Genomic DNA, 19,233 nt, shown 5'->3' with positions numbered 1-19,233 from the left:
GGTAAGGCCACACTAGGAATATTGCATCCAGTTTTGGTCGCCATGATGTAAAAAAGATGTTGAGACTCTAGAAAGAGTGCAGAGAAGAGCAACAAAGATGATTAGGGGACTGGAGGCTAAAACATATGAAGAACGGTTGCAGGAACTGGGTATGTCTAATTTAACAAAAAGAAGGACTAGGGGAGACATGATAGCTGTGTTCCAATATCTCAGGGGCTGCCACAAAGAAGAGGGAGTCGGGCTGTTCTCCAAAGCACCTGAGGGTAGAACAAGAAGCAATGGGTGGAAACTGATCAAGGAAAGAAGCAACTTAGAACTAAGGAGAAATTTCCTGACAGTTAGAACAATTAATAAGTGGAACGACTTGCCTTCAGAAGTTGTGAATGCTCCAACACTGGAAATTTTTAAGAAAATGTTGGATAACCATCTGACTGAGATGGTGTAGGGTTTCCTGCCTGGGCAGGGGGTTGGACTAGAAGGCCTCCAAGGTCCCTTCCAACTCTGATGTTATGTTATGTTATGTATGTATGTATGTATGTATGTATGTATACTGAGAGCTTATGCACCAGAGACAAATTCCTTGTGTGTCCAATCACACTTGGCCAATAAAGAATTCTATTCTAGTCTATACTATGGTGCTGTCAAAAATTGATGCAAAAATGAGGATTTTTAGGTCAGCTACCATACCTGTAAAGGGTGAGATAAAGTACTTAAATGCTAAATCAAAGTATGAGGATAAAAAGATGCCTGAAAAGGGAAAAGGAAGAAAGGTGGGTTCTGCTTCTACTGAAATTTCCTGACAGTTAGAACAATTGATCAGTGGAATGGCTTGCCTTGAGAAGTTGTGGGTGCTCCATCACTAGAGGATTTTAAGAAGAGAAGAGAATAATATCTCCTGCTTGAGCAGGGAATTGGATTAGAAGACCTCCAAGATCCCTTCCAACTCTGTTATTCTGAAAATGCTCCGTTTTAGACCTGTTCCAGGCTGCAGGGATCGGCACAGCACATCGCTGCCTTCGCGTATCACATTTTCAACCTCCATGCATTGCGTTTTTGGCCTCTGCATGCCCCGTTTTTGGCTGATCCCCGCCATCTGGAACTGGCCAATAGCGTGGTATGCAGAGACCAAAAATGGGGCATGCAGAGGCTGAAAACACGATGTGTGGAGTCTGAAAACGCAACGCACGGAGGTGGCGATCGGTAGCAATGTGCTGTGGCGATCCCGGCAGCCTGGAACAGGTCTAAAACAGAGTGTGCGTAGACTGAAAACGCAACACGTGGAGGCCAAAAACACGATGTGCAGAGGCAGCAATGGTCTGTAGCAATCCCCGCAGCTTGGAACAGCTGATTGGCGGTATTCCAGCAGGCCGATCCAACCGCCAATCTGCTGCTCGTGCTGAATCAGGCTGCGATAACGTGTTGAAGCTGACCAGGCTGTTTACTGTTTGCTGCAAGGATGCTAGCCAGACGAATACCTTGATTTCCTCCCCAAAAACTAATGTACGTCTTATACTCTGGAGCATCTTATACTCCGAAAAATACGGTATTTTAAATGCTACTACTAATTGCTACCACCACCATTAAGAGAAGCCAAATATTCAGGCAGGGCACGAATCCCACTGGCATCAAACTTGAGTGATAGGGAACAAAAGCAGATAATGATAAGATGGTGAGGCTGACCTGGTTTCATCTTTTCAAGTATTGGTCATATTGCATAAATGTGGAACAGTATTAATGGTAAATACAGGAAAACCGCTCTGAGATGCTAATGACTGCATTTGCCCAAGAGCTATCTCATTACCCTTGCCAAAGTTTCTCATAAATTGGATCTGTCATTCACAGCATGGTGGCTGTCATTCTGACACATACCAAGCAGAAAATATAAAAGTGTCCTTAACTGCCCTCTGGCTTAACCCCCACCTCCGTAACTTGAATTTGCTCCGAAATCTGTTTTATCTATACAAAATGAAGCTATAGCTGAAACTGCTTAGAAAAATCATATTACCTGATTGTAAATATCTGCATTTGTCTGTTTTAATAACTGAATAGTTGTTATGTCTATAAAATAACCATCAGTTCTTCAACCTCCCTGGTGCAGATTCTCATGATCTTTTTGGAGCTACGTTATTCTGCATTCTGTATATATTTATGCCTCTGTAAGTTAATTCCTTTCGTGGTAGTTCTAGATTGCATTTCTGAATTATAGTTAGAAAAAGTAATCAATATCAATGTTTTATTTTGAAATGCAAAGGTATCAGTCTCAAAACAGTTTCAGCCAGTAAAAAAAAAATCATTTTTTATAAATGGATTTAGAATCTGGTGGGAAAAGGAGGCTTAGGTGTAAGAGTCTGTAATTGGAAACTGGTTCTCAGACTTTGGGCAGAAAGGGTCTGCTATTAGGGTCATTGCTGATGTTGAAAAGATTATCAGTGAGATGAGTGATGCTGGTGAAAAGATTTTGGTATCCAAACAAAAATTATTCCCAACTGAGATTTGTGGATATAGTCTGTGGATCCCAAATGTATGGGACATTTATTCTGCTAGTCCATCTGAATTTGTCCTTTTAGCAACTTTCCTTATTTTGGTGCCTCCAAAACAACAGAACAGAATAACAGAGTTGGAAGGTCTCCTATTCTTAGAAGTCTTCTAGTCCAACCCCTTGCTCAGGCAGGACACCCTATACCATTTCAGACAATGGCTGACCAACATTTTCTTCAAAACTTCCAGTGATGGAGCATGCACAACTTCTGATGGCAAGCTGTTCCACTGATTCTAACTGTCAGGAAATTACTCCTTATTTCTAACTTGCTTCTCTCCTTGATTAGTTTTCACCGATTGTTTCTTGTCCTGCCTTAAGGTACACTGGAGAATATGTTCCCCCCCCCACTTACAGATATGTTACAACACAATTTCCAGGATCCCTAACAGCAGAGTTGGCCTAAGGATGGCTCACCAACAGAGCAGCACTGCTGAATGAGTTCAATATTTGGTACTTCCCACAATTGCCATCAAAAGCCTATAAGCAGAGCATAAAGGCTATAGCTGTTTCCCACAGCAGCATACCATATTTTTCAGAGTATAAGATGCACCATTTTTCCCCAAAAAAGAGGGTGAAAATCTGGGTGCGTCTTATACTGCAAATGTAGCCCTGCCCAGCTTCTCAAACGGAGGTTTCAGAGGCTGAAAAAAGCATCAGAAACGAAGCTTCAGAAAAGAAGCCCCCAAATAGAGCTTCAGAGACTTTTTTTCTGAAGCTCTTTCAGAGGCAGAAAAAAAGCAAAAAAAAGAAGAAGAAGAAGCAAGGCACAGACAAGGAACCTGTTGCTAAAATTCACCTCTGGGAACAGCTGATTGGGGGTATTCCGATCTACCTGCCAATCAGTTTTTTTCTTATTTTCCTCCCCAAAAACTAAGGTGCATCTTATACTCCGAAAAATATGATATGTTTTTTGTTTATTATGAAATGCCTTCAACACATTTTCTAAGCAACATATAAAATACCCTTTTAGCTTTCCAGAAGGCTCTGAAGTCCTGACTATTCCCCTAAGGATTGGGCTAGGATGGGATTTGAGTCAGGAGGTTAATAGCATGGTTGGTCTGGCACCTGGTGGGAAGAGTTGCTGAGTTTCTACTCTTGCATATATACACACACACACATCAGTAGCATTACTCAGTATCATATCTACAGTAACAGTCATGATAGAGCAGCAGATAAAATTTCACTTCAATTTATACTGTAGTTCCTAATATGCTTCCAAAAATGCCTGTGACTAAAGAACCATAATGTATGTGCCAAGTCTCTCTGCAGATGGTATTAAACAAAGAAGGAGGTATTATTGAAACAGCCTTCATAATGCAGGGGAATCTAGAAAACCACCTCTGTTGACAAGGTTAGTGTCTAGGTAAGAAAATATGTTAGGAGTTAAGTCTTCAGGTCATTCAGCCTCAAACATTTTGAACTGGCCTACAGTGATGCTTAAAGGCTTGCAGACCCCTTCTGAATTTTCAATATTTCTGCATAAGAAATCTGCATAATTATGACCTAAAATATGATCTTTTCGCCACACAAGCCCTAAAGCTAGGTAGGAGAACCTCAGTTAAACAAATTATTTATTTGTTTATTATTGAGAATGATCCAAATCTACATATTCATGTGTGTACCTCTAGGATTATCCGTTCATTTAGCAATCCAGAAAGGTTTAAATGAACCAAACCAGCTTTGCCTAATTTTCTGATACACCCAGAGTTTTCAGCAGCAATGCCTGCAGCCATTTGCAACTCTTGTTCATTCTTTTGTTTTTGACAACTTCTTACCCTGTAATCAACTGAGAATGCCAGCTTAGTTTACAGGTAAAAAATTGGAGGGAAAGATGCAGTATAACAATTTGCACATTGTTTTCAGAAGCAGCCCCATGTATAATGCATAACCATTGAAGGCGTTTCCAGAAGGTGAAAAACTCTAGGGATGCTTTTGTTCAGACAGGGTTATATATCAATCATATTGTAGGCAGTAAAGAGACTGGACAGAAATAGGCAAGATCCATTACCAAAGCAACAAGGCAAAAAACAAGGTTTCAACCCAAGTGCACAGAAGGTTTATGAAAATTTCTCAAACACCTCCCTAACTCATAGGAGTATAAAAGGAAAGGGAGGTAAAGCACCGTCAGACCCATAGTAACCAAGCTTAATCCGGATAGTTTAGTCCTCTGGGGGATTTATTTCTTGGTCTGTTCTACATCATGGGGCTTATGATTTATCTGAATTTTAAATGTATTTTTTTTACACCTGATGTAGCCCTTATTCTACTGAAGACAGGTTTTAGGACATCAGTTAGCACAATGACATTTGCTGCAAAAAAAACACCCTGAGCTTATTATTATTTAAATCTCCTTTTGAAACCACTGAACACAGTACCCCATCATTGTATTTTTGAATTTCGCTAATTATCTATGTGTGACAAAGATTTGCTTTTTTTTATCCAAATCTTGACAGTTAATTGCCTTGAGACAAGCAGAAAGTAATAACTTTCCCATTTGCGGCACAGTTCAGCATATCCTTTTTTACCCTTGTAGTTCATAGTTTTAAAAAAATGATTTATTTCACATAGAATTGGACAAAGTGAATTTACTTTGACATACACTCATTGCAGTGTAAACTCCTAGTTCTCACCCTTAGGGTTGCAAAAGAGGATGTACTAATACTGCACATGTAATTCCAGCAATGTTGGCTTGATGTTTGTAACACTCCATCATTGTAAGACTGTGTGCTTTGTTCAAACATATAATCCAACATCAAGCAGATCTATATTAATTCACTGAAATGTAGCACTTAACTCAGAAATCCATTTAAGATATTAAATGAAAGTCATGCCTATTTCGGTAACAATCTAATTGCCAGTGTTTCAATATGCTGTATGTGCCTCTCCCATCCCATCCCCCTAAAGAATAACTAGTTTTCAACTGATTGCTGTGTTTTTGGCAGGCCTTAATGATTTTTTTAAAAACTAGATCATGCTTTTTTTTTAAAAAAAAATCAAGTTATTTATACTAGTCTTCTCTGCTTTAATATCACATTTCTGTGGAAAAATTACTATACAACCCTTCCATTTTGCCCTTGGTAGGGCAGGAAAGCAATCCTATGTAATGTAAGTATGTATCAATATGTACTTGCAGAAGCCACATTCTGAACGAGGGTAGGGCCAGAGCAAAATGGCAATAACTGGGTGGACATGTGGCAAAGGGCCAAAATAACTGGACAGGGATGGAAAGGAAAAAGAGAGACTTTGTTCAGGCATTATTGAAAGGTTAACATTCAGCTGGCCCTCAGCCCTTCCTAAGCCTAATCTTCAAATCTACATTGACTTTCAGCAGTACCTCTGCAATTAATTTCACATTTCCTTGATTCAGAACCCTCCTTACAAATGATTGTTAAAAGAAAAACCAACTGTAGGAGATGACCAGGCTGAACCCAAGGGTGGGGTCAAATGCATCATCAGTCATGAGTCCCTTTGCACCTACAAGAGATCTAAGTCCAGCCCACCTTGAATTCTACTGACTCTTATCTACTTCCAATTTACTTAGTAGCAATTAGTTCAGATTAATGTCAAACTGAAATCGGAAGGTCCAGACAATTTAAATGGATATAAAGATTTATTGCAAGCTTAAGGTCTCTACAAGAATCTGAGCTACTAACTGGTCCTAAAATAACTTTGTTTTCTCATCTAGTCCAACTTACACCTACTGTCAAGGTTCCAGAAAAACCTCTTCTGCATAAAAAAAACTCAGAAGCCATTGTCTTTCAGAGTTCTTTACTAGCATGAGGAAACTAGCACACGATGAGTGAAATTCCAAAACTGAACTTCCGGATTCTTTTCCCAGTTATACAAACCCCAAGAGTCCCAGCCCCCTGACCCCTTTGCTGGTCACATGGTCCCACGTTCTCCCAGTTCATTCGAATATCTTCCCGCCACTCCTGCAGATGTGAACACCATCCGACCTTGACCGCTCGAAGAATGTTACCATACCCCTCAACCCCACTTCTTCCCCTCAGGGGAAAAATGTGGCAGCGTCTGGAACCCTAAGGCCTAGTATGGTTTCCAGGCCTGACACCTACATCACTATGACAACTAAACATATAACTAAATATGAGCATAATATAAACCAGGGGTGTCAAACTCGCAGCCTGCGGCCTGTATGCATCATGCACTGGCCACACCCATCCCCATTTTAGCAAAGGGGGAAAAGTCACAATATGTCATGTGATGGCAATGTGACGCTGTGAGTTTGACACCCCTGATAGAAACCCTTCAGTCTTGTAAAGTACATGTTTTTTGTAGTCTTAAATTTTACTACTGAATTCATCATCTTTTGTAACCGTAGTATGCGGTGCTCTTGCTACTGACTGTGATTAGATCATTATTAATGCAAGAAGGAGTCTGGTAGCAACTTTTCAACCTGACAAATGATATTAAGAGGTATGAGTTTTTGTGAAATACAGCTGACTTCCTAGGTGCGTCGTCTGACTATATTGATGTAGGATTTAAATTGGGTTCCCCTTCTGTCCTCTTCCAAAACTGATAATTAAGGAATGCCTTGACAAAAGGACCAATATGGCAGTTTTTTCTTTTCTTTTTTTTGGCACCAGGCTAGAATTGAAATGTCTGTGTTATAAATGTATGTCGTATCAATTAATGCATTTTGCTTTATTATTGTGATAATAATCTGAACTAGACCACTGTGAAACTATGGCAGAGAAGCGGGAATTTCCAAGAAATCAAATTTACTGTGATTCTCATGCACAAAACCATTTCTGAACACTTAATGCAAAATGTGTTCAGCAGTGCTAATGATAGATGAGTAACTGAGCCATTTTAGAATTAACAGCGGACCCTTCTTGGAAACGTTCTGCTTTGTTAGGTACTTTTCAAGATACAGTGATTAGAAATAACTCGTTATCCTATTGAGTTTCTTATACACAAGTGGTTTTTTTTTTTGCTTAAAGCAAAATTAATAAATTGCATAGATATTGGAAGAAATGAGGTAGATGGGAAGAGGTCTGTAATCTGGAATGAAATAAATTAATCTAAGAGTTAGAAATCAAAACTTTGTTTAGTCTGAAGAGCAGCAGATCTCCTCACCCAGAGCCTCACAACTGTTTCTTGTTTTTCTTCTATTCCGGTTGACTGTTGTGTTCTGCTCACTCTCTCTTGGGCAGTGACTGCTCAACTTTTGTTGAATGAACCCATTGTTTTCTTTTTATGTTGCCCATCAAGTGAGCCCCCATCTGGTTTGCATCAGACTGTTTTCACAGCCAACAACTGCTGCTTTTTCTATATCTTGACACTTAAGGGCCCCCATGCTATCAAAGCATTGCTGTGAAAATCTGTCTGGCTGGACTGGTGCAGCTGTGCTACAGCAGCTTGAAACTATTAACCAAACAATGACAACTTAGAACTTGAACCAGTTTTTATTTCCAGTGGTGTTATGTGTGAATGATGATCATCAGTACAGTATTGCTGAACTCAACTGTAAATTCTCCGTTCCAGTGAACTTTTCATTTTTGTATAATCTGTATATGGTTTAAAGTTTTGTTTTTTGTTTTTAAATTGCAAATGTATTATGCACATGTGCACAGCCACTTTAATTTCTTGATATTATCCAAAATAATATATGACATGGCACAATAAAGGGGTTTGCTTGTCTAAGTGATGGTTACTGCTAAATATCTAATGGGGATAAGGTTTAAATTTATAATTCAATAAATACAAGTCGTGTGAAAAACTGCTTACAAATGATGACTATAAGTAGGCAAGCTGTGTATATTTATATGAATTCTTACATGATGTATAATTAGGATCCTGAGAACTTCTGCTTCCAGGAAGGACTAGTAACGGCATAGTTTACTTTTTTTCTCTGCAAAAGGTGGCTTAACATGGCAGGAGGAACGTCTCCTCTGATTGCATTCCCACAACAATTGCATATGATAACTTGGTCTAAGCATGAGCTATTCCTCCAAAGTTTTATTTTTAGGTGAGGACTCACACCTGGGACTTCCTGTTAACACCTTATCCACTATGCCCGTGATGGCGAACCTTTGGCGTTCCCAAGTGCCCGTCCTGCATGCCGGAAGTGGCACCTAAACCATCCCACGAGGTATGCGCAGTCCCGCTGGCCTTTGCGCACGCGGGAGCGGCAATACTCGGAAGAGCGGCAGTCCATTGCGCATGCGTGAGCCGGCACCCGGATACCAGCATGGCAGCACGCCCGACGAACAGCTGGCCAGCGTGCATGCGCCCGACATCAACCTGGAAGGTCGGGTGCCGGCCTCTGCATGTGTGCAGGAACACCACTCTTCCGGGTTCCACCGCTCCCATGACGGCCAGCTGACCGGCGCGCATTTGAGCACAGGAACGTGGAAGAGGAGCTGGCAAGGCCGCGCATTCTTCGCTGGACGGTTTCACGTGCCACTTCCGGCACATGTGCCATAGGTTTCCCGACACTGCACTATGCTATACCAGCTCTTGTGTTCAAAGAACATCTTTATAAATGCTTGAATGCTACTTATGAAAACTTTGAAAAACAGAATCTGTGCCATATCATTGTTTATTTTCTGGGTCATTCCTCAAATATTAAAAAAAAAAAATACTATGGGAATATATGGAAAAACTTCAGGATAATAGTTCTCCACATAACGATAATGTTCCTTGCAAATTCATTCCCCTTGATGAAACCTGCATTCTAGTTGGGTTCCCTCATCCATGCTGATAATGCAGATAAAAGGACTGCTTCCAAGATTCTTTCTATAGTGTTAGTTTGTCAGCACAGTTTCATAATATATTTTAAATACTACTACATTCTGTGGTTGTCACAATCAGAGAGAACCTTTAGGAATATACATAATGCTTTACTTGTATATGCCTGATCTAGCCCTGGTTAGCATTCTTGACTCCATTAGCAAATAGTTTTGCTAAAGTTCTTGGGAGAGCAGCCAAACAGATAAAATGGTGCTGGATTGTCAGTGTTCTTTATGATTTATAAAAAACTAGAATGTAAAAGGATAGTAGCCTTCAGCTAGCGGATGTGTGGGAAGGATAATTTACACTTATAATCTAGTTTACACTGTACTTCTATGTAAAGATTCAGAGCCGCCCTGTTTGAAAAACATTCCTTCTTAATTAACTAAACTAAAGCAATTAAGTGGTTAGGGCGGCTACTGGGTTGGCAATCTGGTTAACTTGAAAACTTGCAGTGGCTGTGAAAGCTTTAAGACTGCTTCCACTGTTAGGGTTTAATATGGAATTACCACAAAGTTTTAACATTTTATGGAGTGTCCGCATATGCCATGGTTCAATCAGTATCATTCTTGAATTTCCTTGTAGTTCTTCCATCTTTTTTTAAATATCAGGAAGTCTTAATATATTTCATTTCAATAATTTTATTAAGGACTGTATGAAACAAGTAAGGATAATACAAAGAATTAATGCAGAAATATATATTTAAAAGTTTTGTGTGTGCGTGCATAGAAGAATCTATAAACAAGCTCAGATTGCACCCAAGGACATATATGCAAACACATTCACATAGAAACCCCCCCATCAAAACCTAATTCAAAATTAAATAATTAAATTAAAACTAACTAATTAAAATTTAGAAGAAGAAACTTCCTTTACCTGCAGCAAGCACAGTCAACACTAACATCTTACTACTGCCTGTTAAAATATTAGTTAATATTTCTTCATTCCTACCTCACCCCTCAGGAAGCCTAATATATTTCAGAACAGTTTTATTCCACGTCTTCATGATTTTGCCAGCATATCACAGCTGGAACATGGTGAGGTATTGCAGTTGTGCTATTATAAGGATCTTAAGCTATGTGAAGAAATGTTAAAAATACAAACAAAAACTGTTTCAGTACAGGGACGAACAAAAGGCATAATTTCCCAATGAAAGTTTTAAATGGAAACCGAAGAGAACTGAGTCTTCCAGAGATAAATGCAAGTTTCTAAACATGCTAATTTTAATGAGTGCTATAATTCAGTATATTCACCGCGGAACTGCCATGTGAACTGTAATTGCAAACTATCTTTTTAAAATTGAAAGTGACAGGTAATGGTCAATTCACAGTCCTAGAAACTTGGCATTTGCCTGGGTCTACTTACGGAGAAACCAGATAGTATTACTATTATGGAACCAATATGCTTCTAGTTGTGGAAACTCTTCCTTGTATATGTGTTGCAGAAACTAAAGATCACAAGATTGATAGCGCAGAGTCCAACTAACAAATGTTACTGAAAGTCTTAAAGTTTTCAATAAATTCTGTGGGTTTACATTTTATATTCATTACTTATATAAATTATAATTGGTAGTCTGTCTTACATCTACATAATCAGCCTGTTTTCTTCCCACCTCACCTCTAATCAGACATCATTCTAGTTATTCTCTACATTTGATGAAGTTTCTGCTCACAAAAGCATATTTATTTTAATAAAATTTGAAGCAATAAAAGTTACTACCAAAACCATTCTGAGTTTTTGTCACTGTAGACTAACACTACTCTCCTCCTAGTGCAGAATCTCTTTGTTTGAGATGGCTTTTAGCAATTAAACTTCTAAAAAAACAATTTATTATTTCGGGAAATTCCATTTGGAATTTATTTCCTTTGAGAACATCAAAAATAGAACATTGCAATTGTATCACTTCTGTGTACTTGGAGGATTCTTGAAATCATTAATACAATTTGCAGAAAAAAATTGGATTAAATTTTTTGGAAGGGACTTGGAGCTCTTCTAGTCCAGGGCTTTCAAACCGTTGTGCCACGTGGCAGATGCGTCCCGCACAGGCCACGCCCACCCCAGCTCCACAAAGGGAGAAAGTCACGAAATGTCACGTGACAACAACGTGATGCTGTGAATTTCTCACCTGTGTTCTAGTTCAACCCCTTGCTCAAACATGCTGAACTAAGCCTCATATAATTCTTACAACAGATAGAGAACTCCCAATTGTCATACTTCGATCTATGATTTTAAGAATCTATATTTTCCTGAATGGTTCATTCTCTATCCTTGTCTATGTAATCTATCAAAGCAGAAGCATTTATACCTGCTTCTTATTCACCTTTTAAATTCCTGCATGAAGTCAACTTTATCGTGGCATTCTAGTTGTAATTATGTTGCTAGCAAGATACTTTAGCTGTGGTAAGGAAACATGTTTTAATTTCTAATTCTAACTTTAAACTCAAGTGGTAAATGTATTTATGGGTTATACCTCATCAGAATGACAAGTATGTGTAAGAGAATATCTATTCACATGGTTGCCTTTCGCATTGAAAAAGAGCTAAACATATAGGACCCCTATCTATCCATACTTGTTTTTCCTACCTACCACAATTAAGTTCTCATCCTCTTCCAAATATTCTCATACAGTGCTAAACTACATGGGATGGTAGGATATAAATTGTAGTTCTTCGAGCAAGTGCCTTGTCTGCCAATAAGCCACTTCCGAACAACAATAGCCAATATTGTGAATCAAAGACAAGATGAAGTTATTATTGTTGTACATTTCAGTTAAATAAAGGTAAAAGTTCTCCTCACACATATTTGCTAGTTGTTCCCGACTCTAGGGGGCAGTGCTCATTTCCATTTCAAAGTCAAAGAACCAGCACTGTCTGAAGATGTGTCCGTGGTCATGTGGCTGGCATGACTAAACACCAAAGGTGCACGGACCTTCCCACCAAAGGTGATCCCTATTTTTCTACTTGCATTTTTTACGTGCTTTCAAACTGCTAGGTTGGCAGAAGCTGGGACAAGTAACGGGAGCTCACGCCGTTACGCGGCACTAGGGATTCGAACCACTGAACTGCCGACCTTTTGATCAACAAGCTCAGCGTCTTAGCAACTGAGCTACCGCATCCCCAACATTTCAGTTAGCTGCCTAATAATCCAAACATTTTAAATTATGAAGACGGGATCAAGTTGGACATTTTAGTTCTTTAGAGCTTCTGCATTTTCTTTAGTACTTTTCTTCAGACTATAAGAATGACTACCCCAGCAAGGATAGTATAACTTCCCTATTTGGATTCCCCTCTTGCTGCTATCTAACTATAGAGTTGCTGCCATGTTCATATGGAGCTGTAGTAAACGTTGCCAGCATGTCCTCAGCAATGAGTTTGTTTTACAAATAATTGTATATACAAATACAATCCAGGTGCTTTAAGCAGGCAAAAGGAAGAGAGAAAAGAACAAAGAGGAGCAGAGATATGATTGTATAAAGAGCAAAAGAATTTTGCTTCTTTTCTGGAAACATATAAAGCATTGAGTTAGGAGGTTGCAGCTGTCTACTTAGATGTCTTAGGATCAGGCTTGAAACAAACTCATTGGAGGGGACTAGGACATTGAACACAACAACACTCAAACTTTGAAATTGATATTCAACAAAGCCAAGCAGTCAGAACCTGGCAGTAGAAGAAGCAAGTTACTTTTTCTACCCTGTTCTTAATGGAAGATGAATATTTTGCTAGATATATTTTTCCAGGTGTTCTTTTCATAGATTTCAGCCATTTTATTTTTGTATTAGGTTGCAAACTTTGTAAAGTGATACTTTTTCCCCTCCTGGTTTCTTATACGTGGGATTGGAAAATAGGACTGTAGTAATATCAGTAAGAAAATGCTGTAATTATATGGAGTTTTCTCTTCAATTTTTTCCATGAAAAGCATTTCTAAAATCTCTAAAAGTATAAACAACATTGCTAAGAGATAAAGAGAAAACAAATCAAATTGGATGATTTGGGCAAAGTATGGCATTCCATGCATCTTCTTTCCTAGTTGGTCAATGTAAATACTGTGATGTGAATGTGCCATACAAGAAAAAGAAAGGAAGGAAGGAAGGAAGGAAGGAAGGAAGGAAGGAAGGAAGGAAGGAAGGAAAGAAAGAAAGAAAGAAAGAAAGAAAGAAAGAAAGAAAGAAAGAAAGAAAGAAAGAAAGAAAGATGTAAATACTGATGGCAAAGCAGCTTTCATGTCGGTATATGTGTCCATTTCCAGATGTGATGGTGTAGGCTTCCCAGTTTGGTCAGTTCTGAATGTGCTGGACTTTCACCTTGATGGCCATGTTGGCTGAGATATTATGCACACTGAAATTCTAACACATCTGAAGGAGATGTTTGAGAAAATAGTGCAGAATCCACATTCATACATCTGGGAGGAGGATTTGTCTGGATTTCAAGGTATCCTTCCTAAACTGATGCCTTTGAGATATGTTAACCCTAATTCCCATTATCCTTAACTGGTTATGTTGTCTGAGGAGTGGTGGGAGTTGTAGTCAGATATATCTGGAGAAGCAATAAACTGAGGAAAACTTTTGTAGGAAGCATCCCAAGCTGCTCTTTATTCTTTTAAAGTAAAATCTGGAAGAAGAACAGCATTACAGAGTTCCCAAAATGCAAAATCTATATAAACATTAAGTAGAGAAACATTTTGCCTTAAGTGCTGATAAAATGCAACTGAAGCAGTACCTTAGAGAAAATATGTATAAATCTTTATTGCAGTTTTGGATTCATCTAACCAACCTAGCTGGTTATCCAAAATCTGTTATCATTTTATAAATAGTAATGTCAACCCCATATAAGAGTATTATCAGAAGACTTTATCAAGTGATAGATGAAAGCAGGATGGGTGATTGAGGGTAACATTAAAATTAATTAACATTAACATTACAATGTTACAGCAGCAACATATATGTAGGGCAGAATGTTCTCAGTATGAACAAGTAGTTTATTCATGGCCTGTAGCAGAAAATTAAATTAAAATCATGTGTTTCTTCAAAGGGCCATTCAAAGGTTTTAGATTGTTGAAAAATATAGCGTACCAAAAGTAAAGTTTATTACTGTATGTAAAGATATTTATTTAGAGAAAAGAAGAGTGGTCAGCACAGGACAGATTAAAAGAATGAAATAGGATGGCTAAGGTAAGTTTGGGCAATATTGAGAGGAAGCAGCCTATCGTCCTTCAAATCGAGACCATTTTCAGACCAAACCCATTATATTGTACTAGTTTCATTTTGAGTTTGAAAAGTGTCTGATTTGCCACAGTGGGAGCTCTGGCAGCAGGTATAATTAATACAAACTGGGTTAAAGCAATTTGTGTTGAACCTCTGGGCTTTCAGGGCTGAAGCAGTCTTTGACTTGGAGGTTGATCAGTGGTGGGTAGCTACCAGTTCTCCCCGGTTCGGGAGAGCCAGTAGTGGAAATCTTGATATGAGAGCGAACCAGTTCATTCCTAACATCAGCTGGGCCCTCCCGCCCACCCCTGCACTATACGTACCTTTATTCCTTTGTTTTTAGCTCAACTGCCTCAGCTGTTTTTTTACTCAATGCGCTTGCGCGAAATGCAACTTTGCGTTTGCAGTCGCGTGCAAAGCGTGTGCGCGATGTAAAACTGGACTGGTTAGAACCCACCACTGAGGTTGATGGTTCCAAAACAGAACTTGAAGTCCCAAAACATCCAGAAGGTGCCAAGTTGAGATTTATATAAATGTAGATTAAAATAATGCCTCCTCTAATTTCAATGCCTTCTCTAACAGTTTTCAATATGTTGCTAAGCCATGTTACATTTTATTATAGCTTAGTCAACAAACCATGGTTGTTCAAAACACATTTACAAGTCATCAAGATTAGATCCATCTAGCTTATTAAGCCAGAATCTAAGTAATTCAATAGTGTGATGAGTTAACTCCACTAAGATTTGAAGGGGTTTTTTTCACTGCTGTTCATATCCAGCAGGCATTTTTGTTATCAAATATCCCTGGATCCTATGTTCTCTTATCTACCAGTACTTATTTGCTTTCTGAGTAGAGCTACATCCTCTACAGTTACACATAGTAGAGCCAAATGCAGCCTCTCAATGCCTCTCTAGAAGTTACCATCAGTGTACAATTTTAACAGAAGGATATTTTATTTTGTATAATTTTATTGAACTTTACATTTTAATTATGACAATTTATTTTGTTGGACCCATCCTTTTTATGGGAATACTATCATCATTGAATGACACCATTATGTCATTCAAATTATCAAATGCGGCTCTTAACTTAAATCTCAATATTGCTTACCCTTACCTATGAGAAAGTCTTGATAAGCTTTTACAGGAAGCACAGGACTCTCAGGCCACACTTGAAAATATATCAATATAAAATATGTTTTTAAATTTTTAGGCTTAATGCTTACATATGGTTTATAGCATTTTCAACATCTGGCTGGACTCTTTTTCTATATTTGCTTGCGGTCAAATAAGCATTTTTCCCTTAGCTTTTGTTTTTTGTTTAAATGAACAGCCTTTAAGTTGGTAGACTGGGTGATTGCTATAAAGAATGCCATTAAGGATGGACACAATTCATTAACCGTTCTGGCAGCTTTGCTTTAAAGACCATGTTTATAAAACGTATAGTTGCATTTGCATTATGACATTTGAATATTCTTTTATGCTTCACCAGCATCTAGCATCTGTTACTCAATCTTGAAAGAAAAGGGCACAAACCACAAACAACATTTAAATAAATCAGATTTTGGAATACAGCTGCAGATATTCAGTGAATACAATAAAGATATTTGCCCATTTAAGCATCACAATATTCTCTTGCGTTTAGAAAATTTGTATGATTCTTCTGAGAATGTATGCAGTAAAAGTTAATAAACTTCGGGGGGTCATTATAGTTTGAAAAATCAGAGAATACATCATTGATGTGACTTATATCCATTTTGTGACACTGCACATGTGATGGAAATCTATACATCTTTTGTATACTTTGCATAGTAAAATCCAGTGGAATTTGGTTCCTTGCATAGTGAGCCCATTGCACAGATTTCACGATATTGAAAACCCCCTTTGTATAGAGCGATACCAGTGGTGGGTTTCAAAATTTTTTACTACCAGTTCTGTGGGTGTGGCTTGGTGGGCGTGGCAGGGGAAGGATACTGTAAAATCCCCATTTCTTCCCAATCAGCTGGGACTTGGGAGGCAGAGAATAGATGGGGCCGGGGCCAATCAGAATTTTTACTACTGGTTCTCCGAATTACTCAAAATTTCTGCTACCAGTTCTCCAGAACTGGTCAGAACCTGCTGAAACCCACCTCTGAGCGATACCTGTTAGATTTCGGTTTCTCTGCATTGGGTCCTATATATATTGCTGTATATTCAAAATGTACCATAATATCTTCCAAAAGCAATGGGAATTCTTTGTGGTATATTAAAAGTGCTAAAAAGAAATACTTAATGTCCAATACTGATCCTGGAAACATAAACATTTATTTGTCTCAACCTCTGCTCTTTTCAAAACATCAGGAAAAAATACTTTCCTTGATCATGTTGGTATTCATTTGCATAGAAACTCACTACATACCGGTATGTCTAGTGTAGTGGTGGCAGTGTGCAATCCAGAGTCTAGTATCCAAAGTTCTCTAGAAGAAATCAGTTGAATGACTGATGATAAAAGCTGTTCCTTTTTTGCAACTTGTGTCAAAATGAGAATGAGAGGAGAAAACAGAAGTCTATGAAAGAGAAGCAAGGAGGCTTGAAGAGAGATGTTTTAACTTCCTTCAGTTATAACACACCGTGTTACATCCAGCAGATTATTCCCGAGATGACAGTATCCCTCCATAGCAAAAATAAAAGATTGACCCGTGCTCTTCTAATATCTTACAGGAGAATAGGATGCAGAATAGCACCCCAATGTGTAATAAAGAACTTGGCTTTTTTGAGACTCTTAACTCTCAACAAGTTTGGCTGGAGGTAGATCTTTTGGAGGCATATTATGGGCAGTCCAGGTGAAGACTTCAGAAACTAACACCCATCCTTTGGAATACAACATTGAAAGAAAAGCTTTCATGTCAGTTTTGATCAGCTAATTATTAGTCTCTGAGGTACAACTTGGAACAGATTACATAAATCTTCTGCCATTGCACAGTCATGTTAGTTAATTAAGTGAGGAAAGAGGAAAGAGTTTTCAATCCTTTAGAATTGAAGAGAAAATGTAATTTGCTCTGCATATTAATGAGAAAGGAAGATTATAATTTTGCTTGCCTTGAAAATAATGCAAACCAATCCAAAGCCTGATCCTGGAACGCAACCCACATTTTCAGGTTCCTTAAATATAATCTATAACCATGAGCCTTGTATTAGCCAAGCTTACATCCAATCATTGGATGTCATAGTATAACAATGATTTCCTGCTCTGTGTTTACTTTTAGGTACAGTTTCAGACAAAGTTAGCTAAGCATCTGCTATACTGAACCAAAGAGAGAGAGAGAGAGAGAAAATGATTTGTTTTCAGTGCAGTGGTAAGATTGTTCTTGTGTAGCCAGTATTAAAGCCAAAAGGCTACTAAATAAACTTTAAACATGTATTCATTCCTACATTGTTCCTGAAATCTGTGGTTTAAATTTGCAGACTGGAACATAATTGGAAACTATTATTTTAACAGACTGAAAAAATAAAAATGCATTGGCTGAATAAAGCTGCCAAGATATAGTCTGTAAATAAGTCTTTGTCTCAGCTTTAGCTATTATAGTAAAGATGTTAATAATCTGCATTACTTTACTGAATTTAAACCATCTAATATTTTCAGTTTTGTATTTGGAAAGATTTTCCTACTTTTTAGAAGAAAAAATAGCCATTTGAAGTGTTATTAATATTGCACACTGCTACCAGATGTTAATGTATCTAGGAAAATCTGAATCACGATTTTAGTTCTCTCTGCAAAATAGTCTCATGATTTTTTGGCAATGGACAAGTGTTCAGGATCTTAGTGTTTTCTAAAATGAAGACCGTACAGTCAGATGCTATTTTTCAGTTTGTAACTGGGTGACTTGATCTGCAAATGACTACATGTTCTTTTGTTTCAGGGACAGAAGTCATACACCATTTAAGCCCCCTTCCTGCACCAGGTAAAGTATCAGTGAAGGTGCCATCTGCTGATATAGAGGACAAAACTCCGAGCTTCAGTTCAGTTCATGGGAGTTCAAGCTCTTCTGGGCCAGACACATTTTGAAATGTGCAGACTTATTCATACATACAGGCATTTTGGGGACAGAATGTTGACAGATATTGTCTAAAAATAATGGAACATGCTAACCTGTGGTGTAGAAATGCTGCCAGCCATATTATTGTAAAGAATTGATTTGCCTTTTATCATCAGGAACTTTATGTATATATAAAAATATGTGTGCATATGTGTTGATAAGATATGTACATTTTTAATAAAATATTTTGTGTTTTTAAAATTTAAGTCTTGGTATTGTTTCTTTGTTCATCTTTTGAAATCACATGTTTGAATGGAAGGGAGAATTAGACTGCCTAGCAGAACATGGGTGATCAGGCCATTGGTCTTTCTTACTTTCTAATGTTTAAAATAGATTAGCGACATCTGCAGGGTTTCATGCCATACCTGAGGATTGAGCTTCAGAAGTTCTTCATGCTTGCTATCATTGGATCCCTTTCCTACAATTGCAGCTGGACAAAGTTTTTTTTTATTCCATGTAATTTTCAGATTACTATCTGTACTTTTGTGAAGTTCAGTGTACCTCAGGAAAAAATGGAACCTAAGTGTGGTTCCCTTAATTTGGAAGGGGAAGGCTGTCAAACCAAACATGTTATTACTTCTGACCTTTGTACAGGCATCATAGTATAAAGTAAGACAGCTGTAGTATAGCATCCAACTCCCTAATTAATATTGGAGTCTCAGCATA

At 38.1% G+C, this 19,233-nt stretch overlaps 1 protein-coding gene across 8 annotated transcripts in view; it reads left to right on the top strand.

Moving 5' to 3' along the window:
• KIAA0586 (KIAA0586 ortholog) overlaps nt 1-18,773 on the top strand; it is a 71,050-nt gene extending 52,277 nt beyond the window's left edge. For all 8 annotated transcript variants that reach the window (XM_058162964.1, XM_058162965.1, XM_058162963.1 and 5 more), the window contains one exon: nt 18,391-18,773. In XM_058162964.1, the coding sequence (XP_058018947.1) occupies nt 18,391-18,536 (146 nt within the window). In that variant the 3' untranslated portion in view covers nt 18,537-18,773. The remainder of the gene's footprint in view (nt 1-18,390) is intronic.
• The last annotated feature ends 460 nt before the right edge of the window (nt 18,774-19,233 follow it).

This window comes from Ahaetulla prasina, chromosome 1, assembly GCF_028640845.1.
Source record: "Ahaetulla prasina isolate Xishuangbanna chromosome 1, ASM2864084v1, whole genome shotgun sequence".
Classification (NCBI taxonomy): Eukaryota; Metazoa; Chordata; class Lepidosauria; order Squamata; family Colubridae; genus Ahaetulla; species Ahaetulla prasina.
This window is presented reverse-complemented; position numbering and strand designations above follow the sequence as displayed.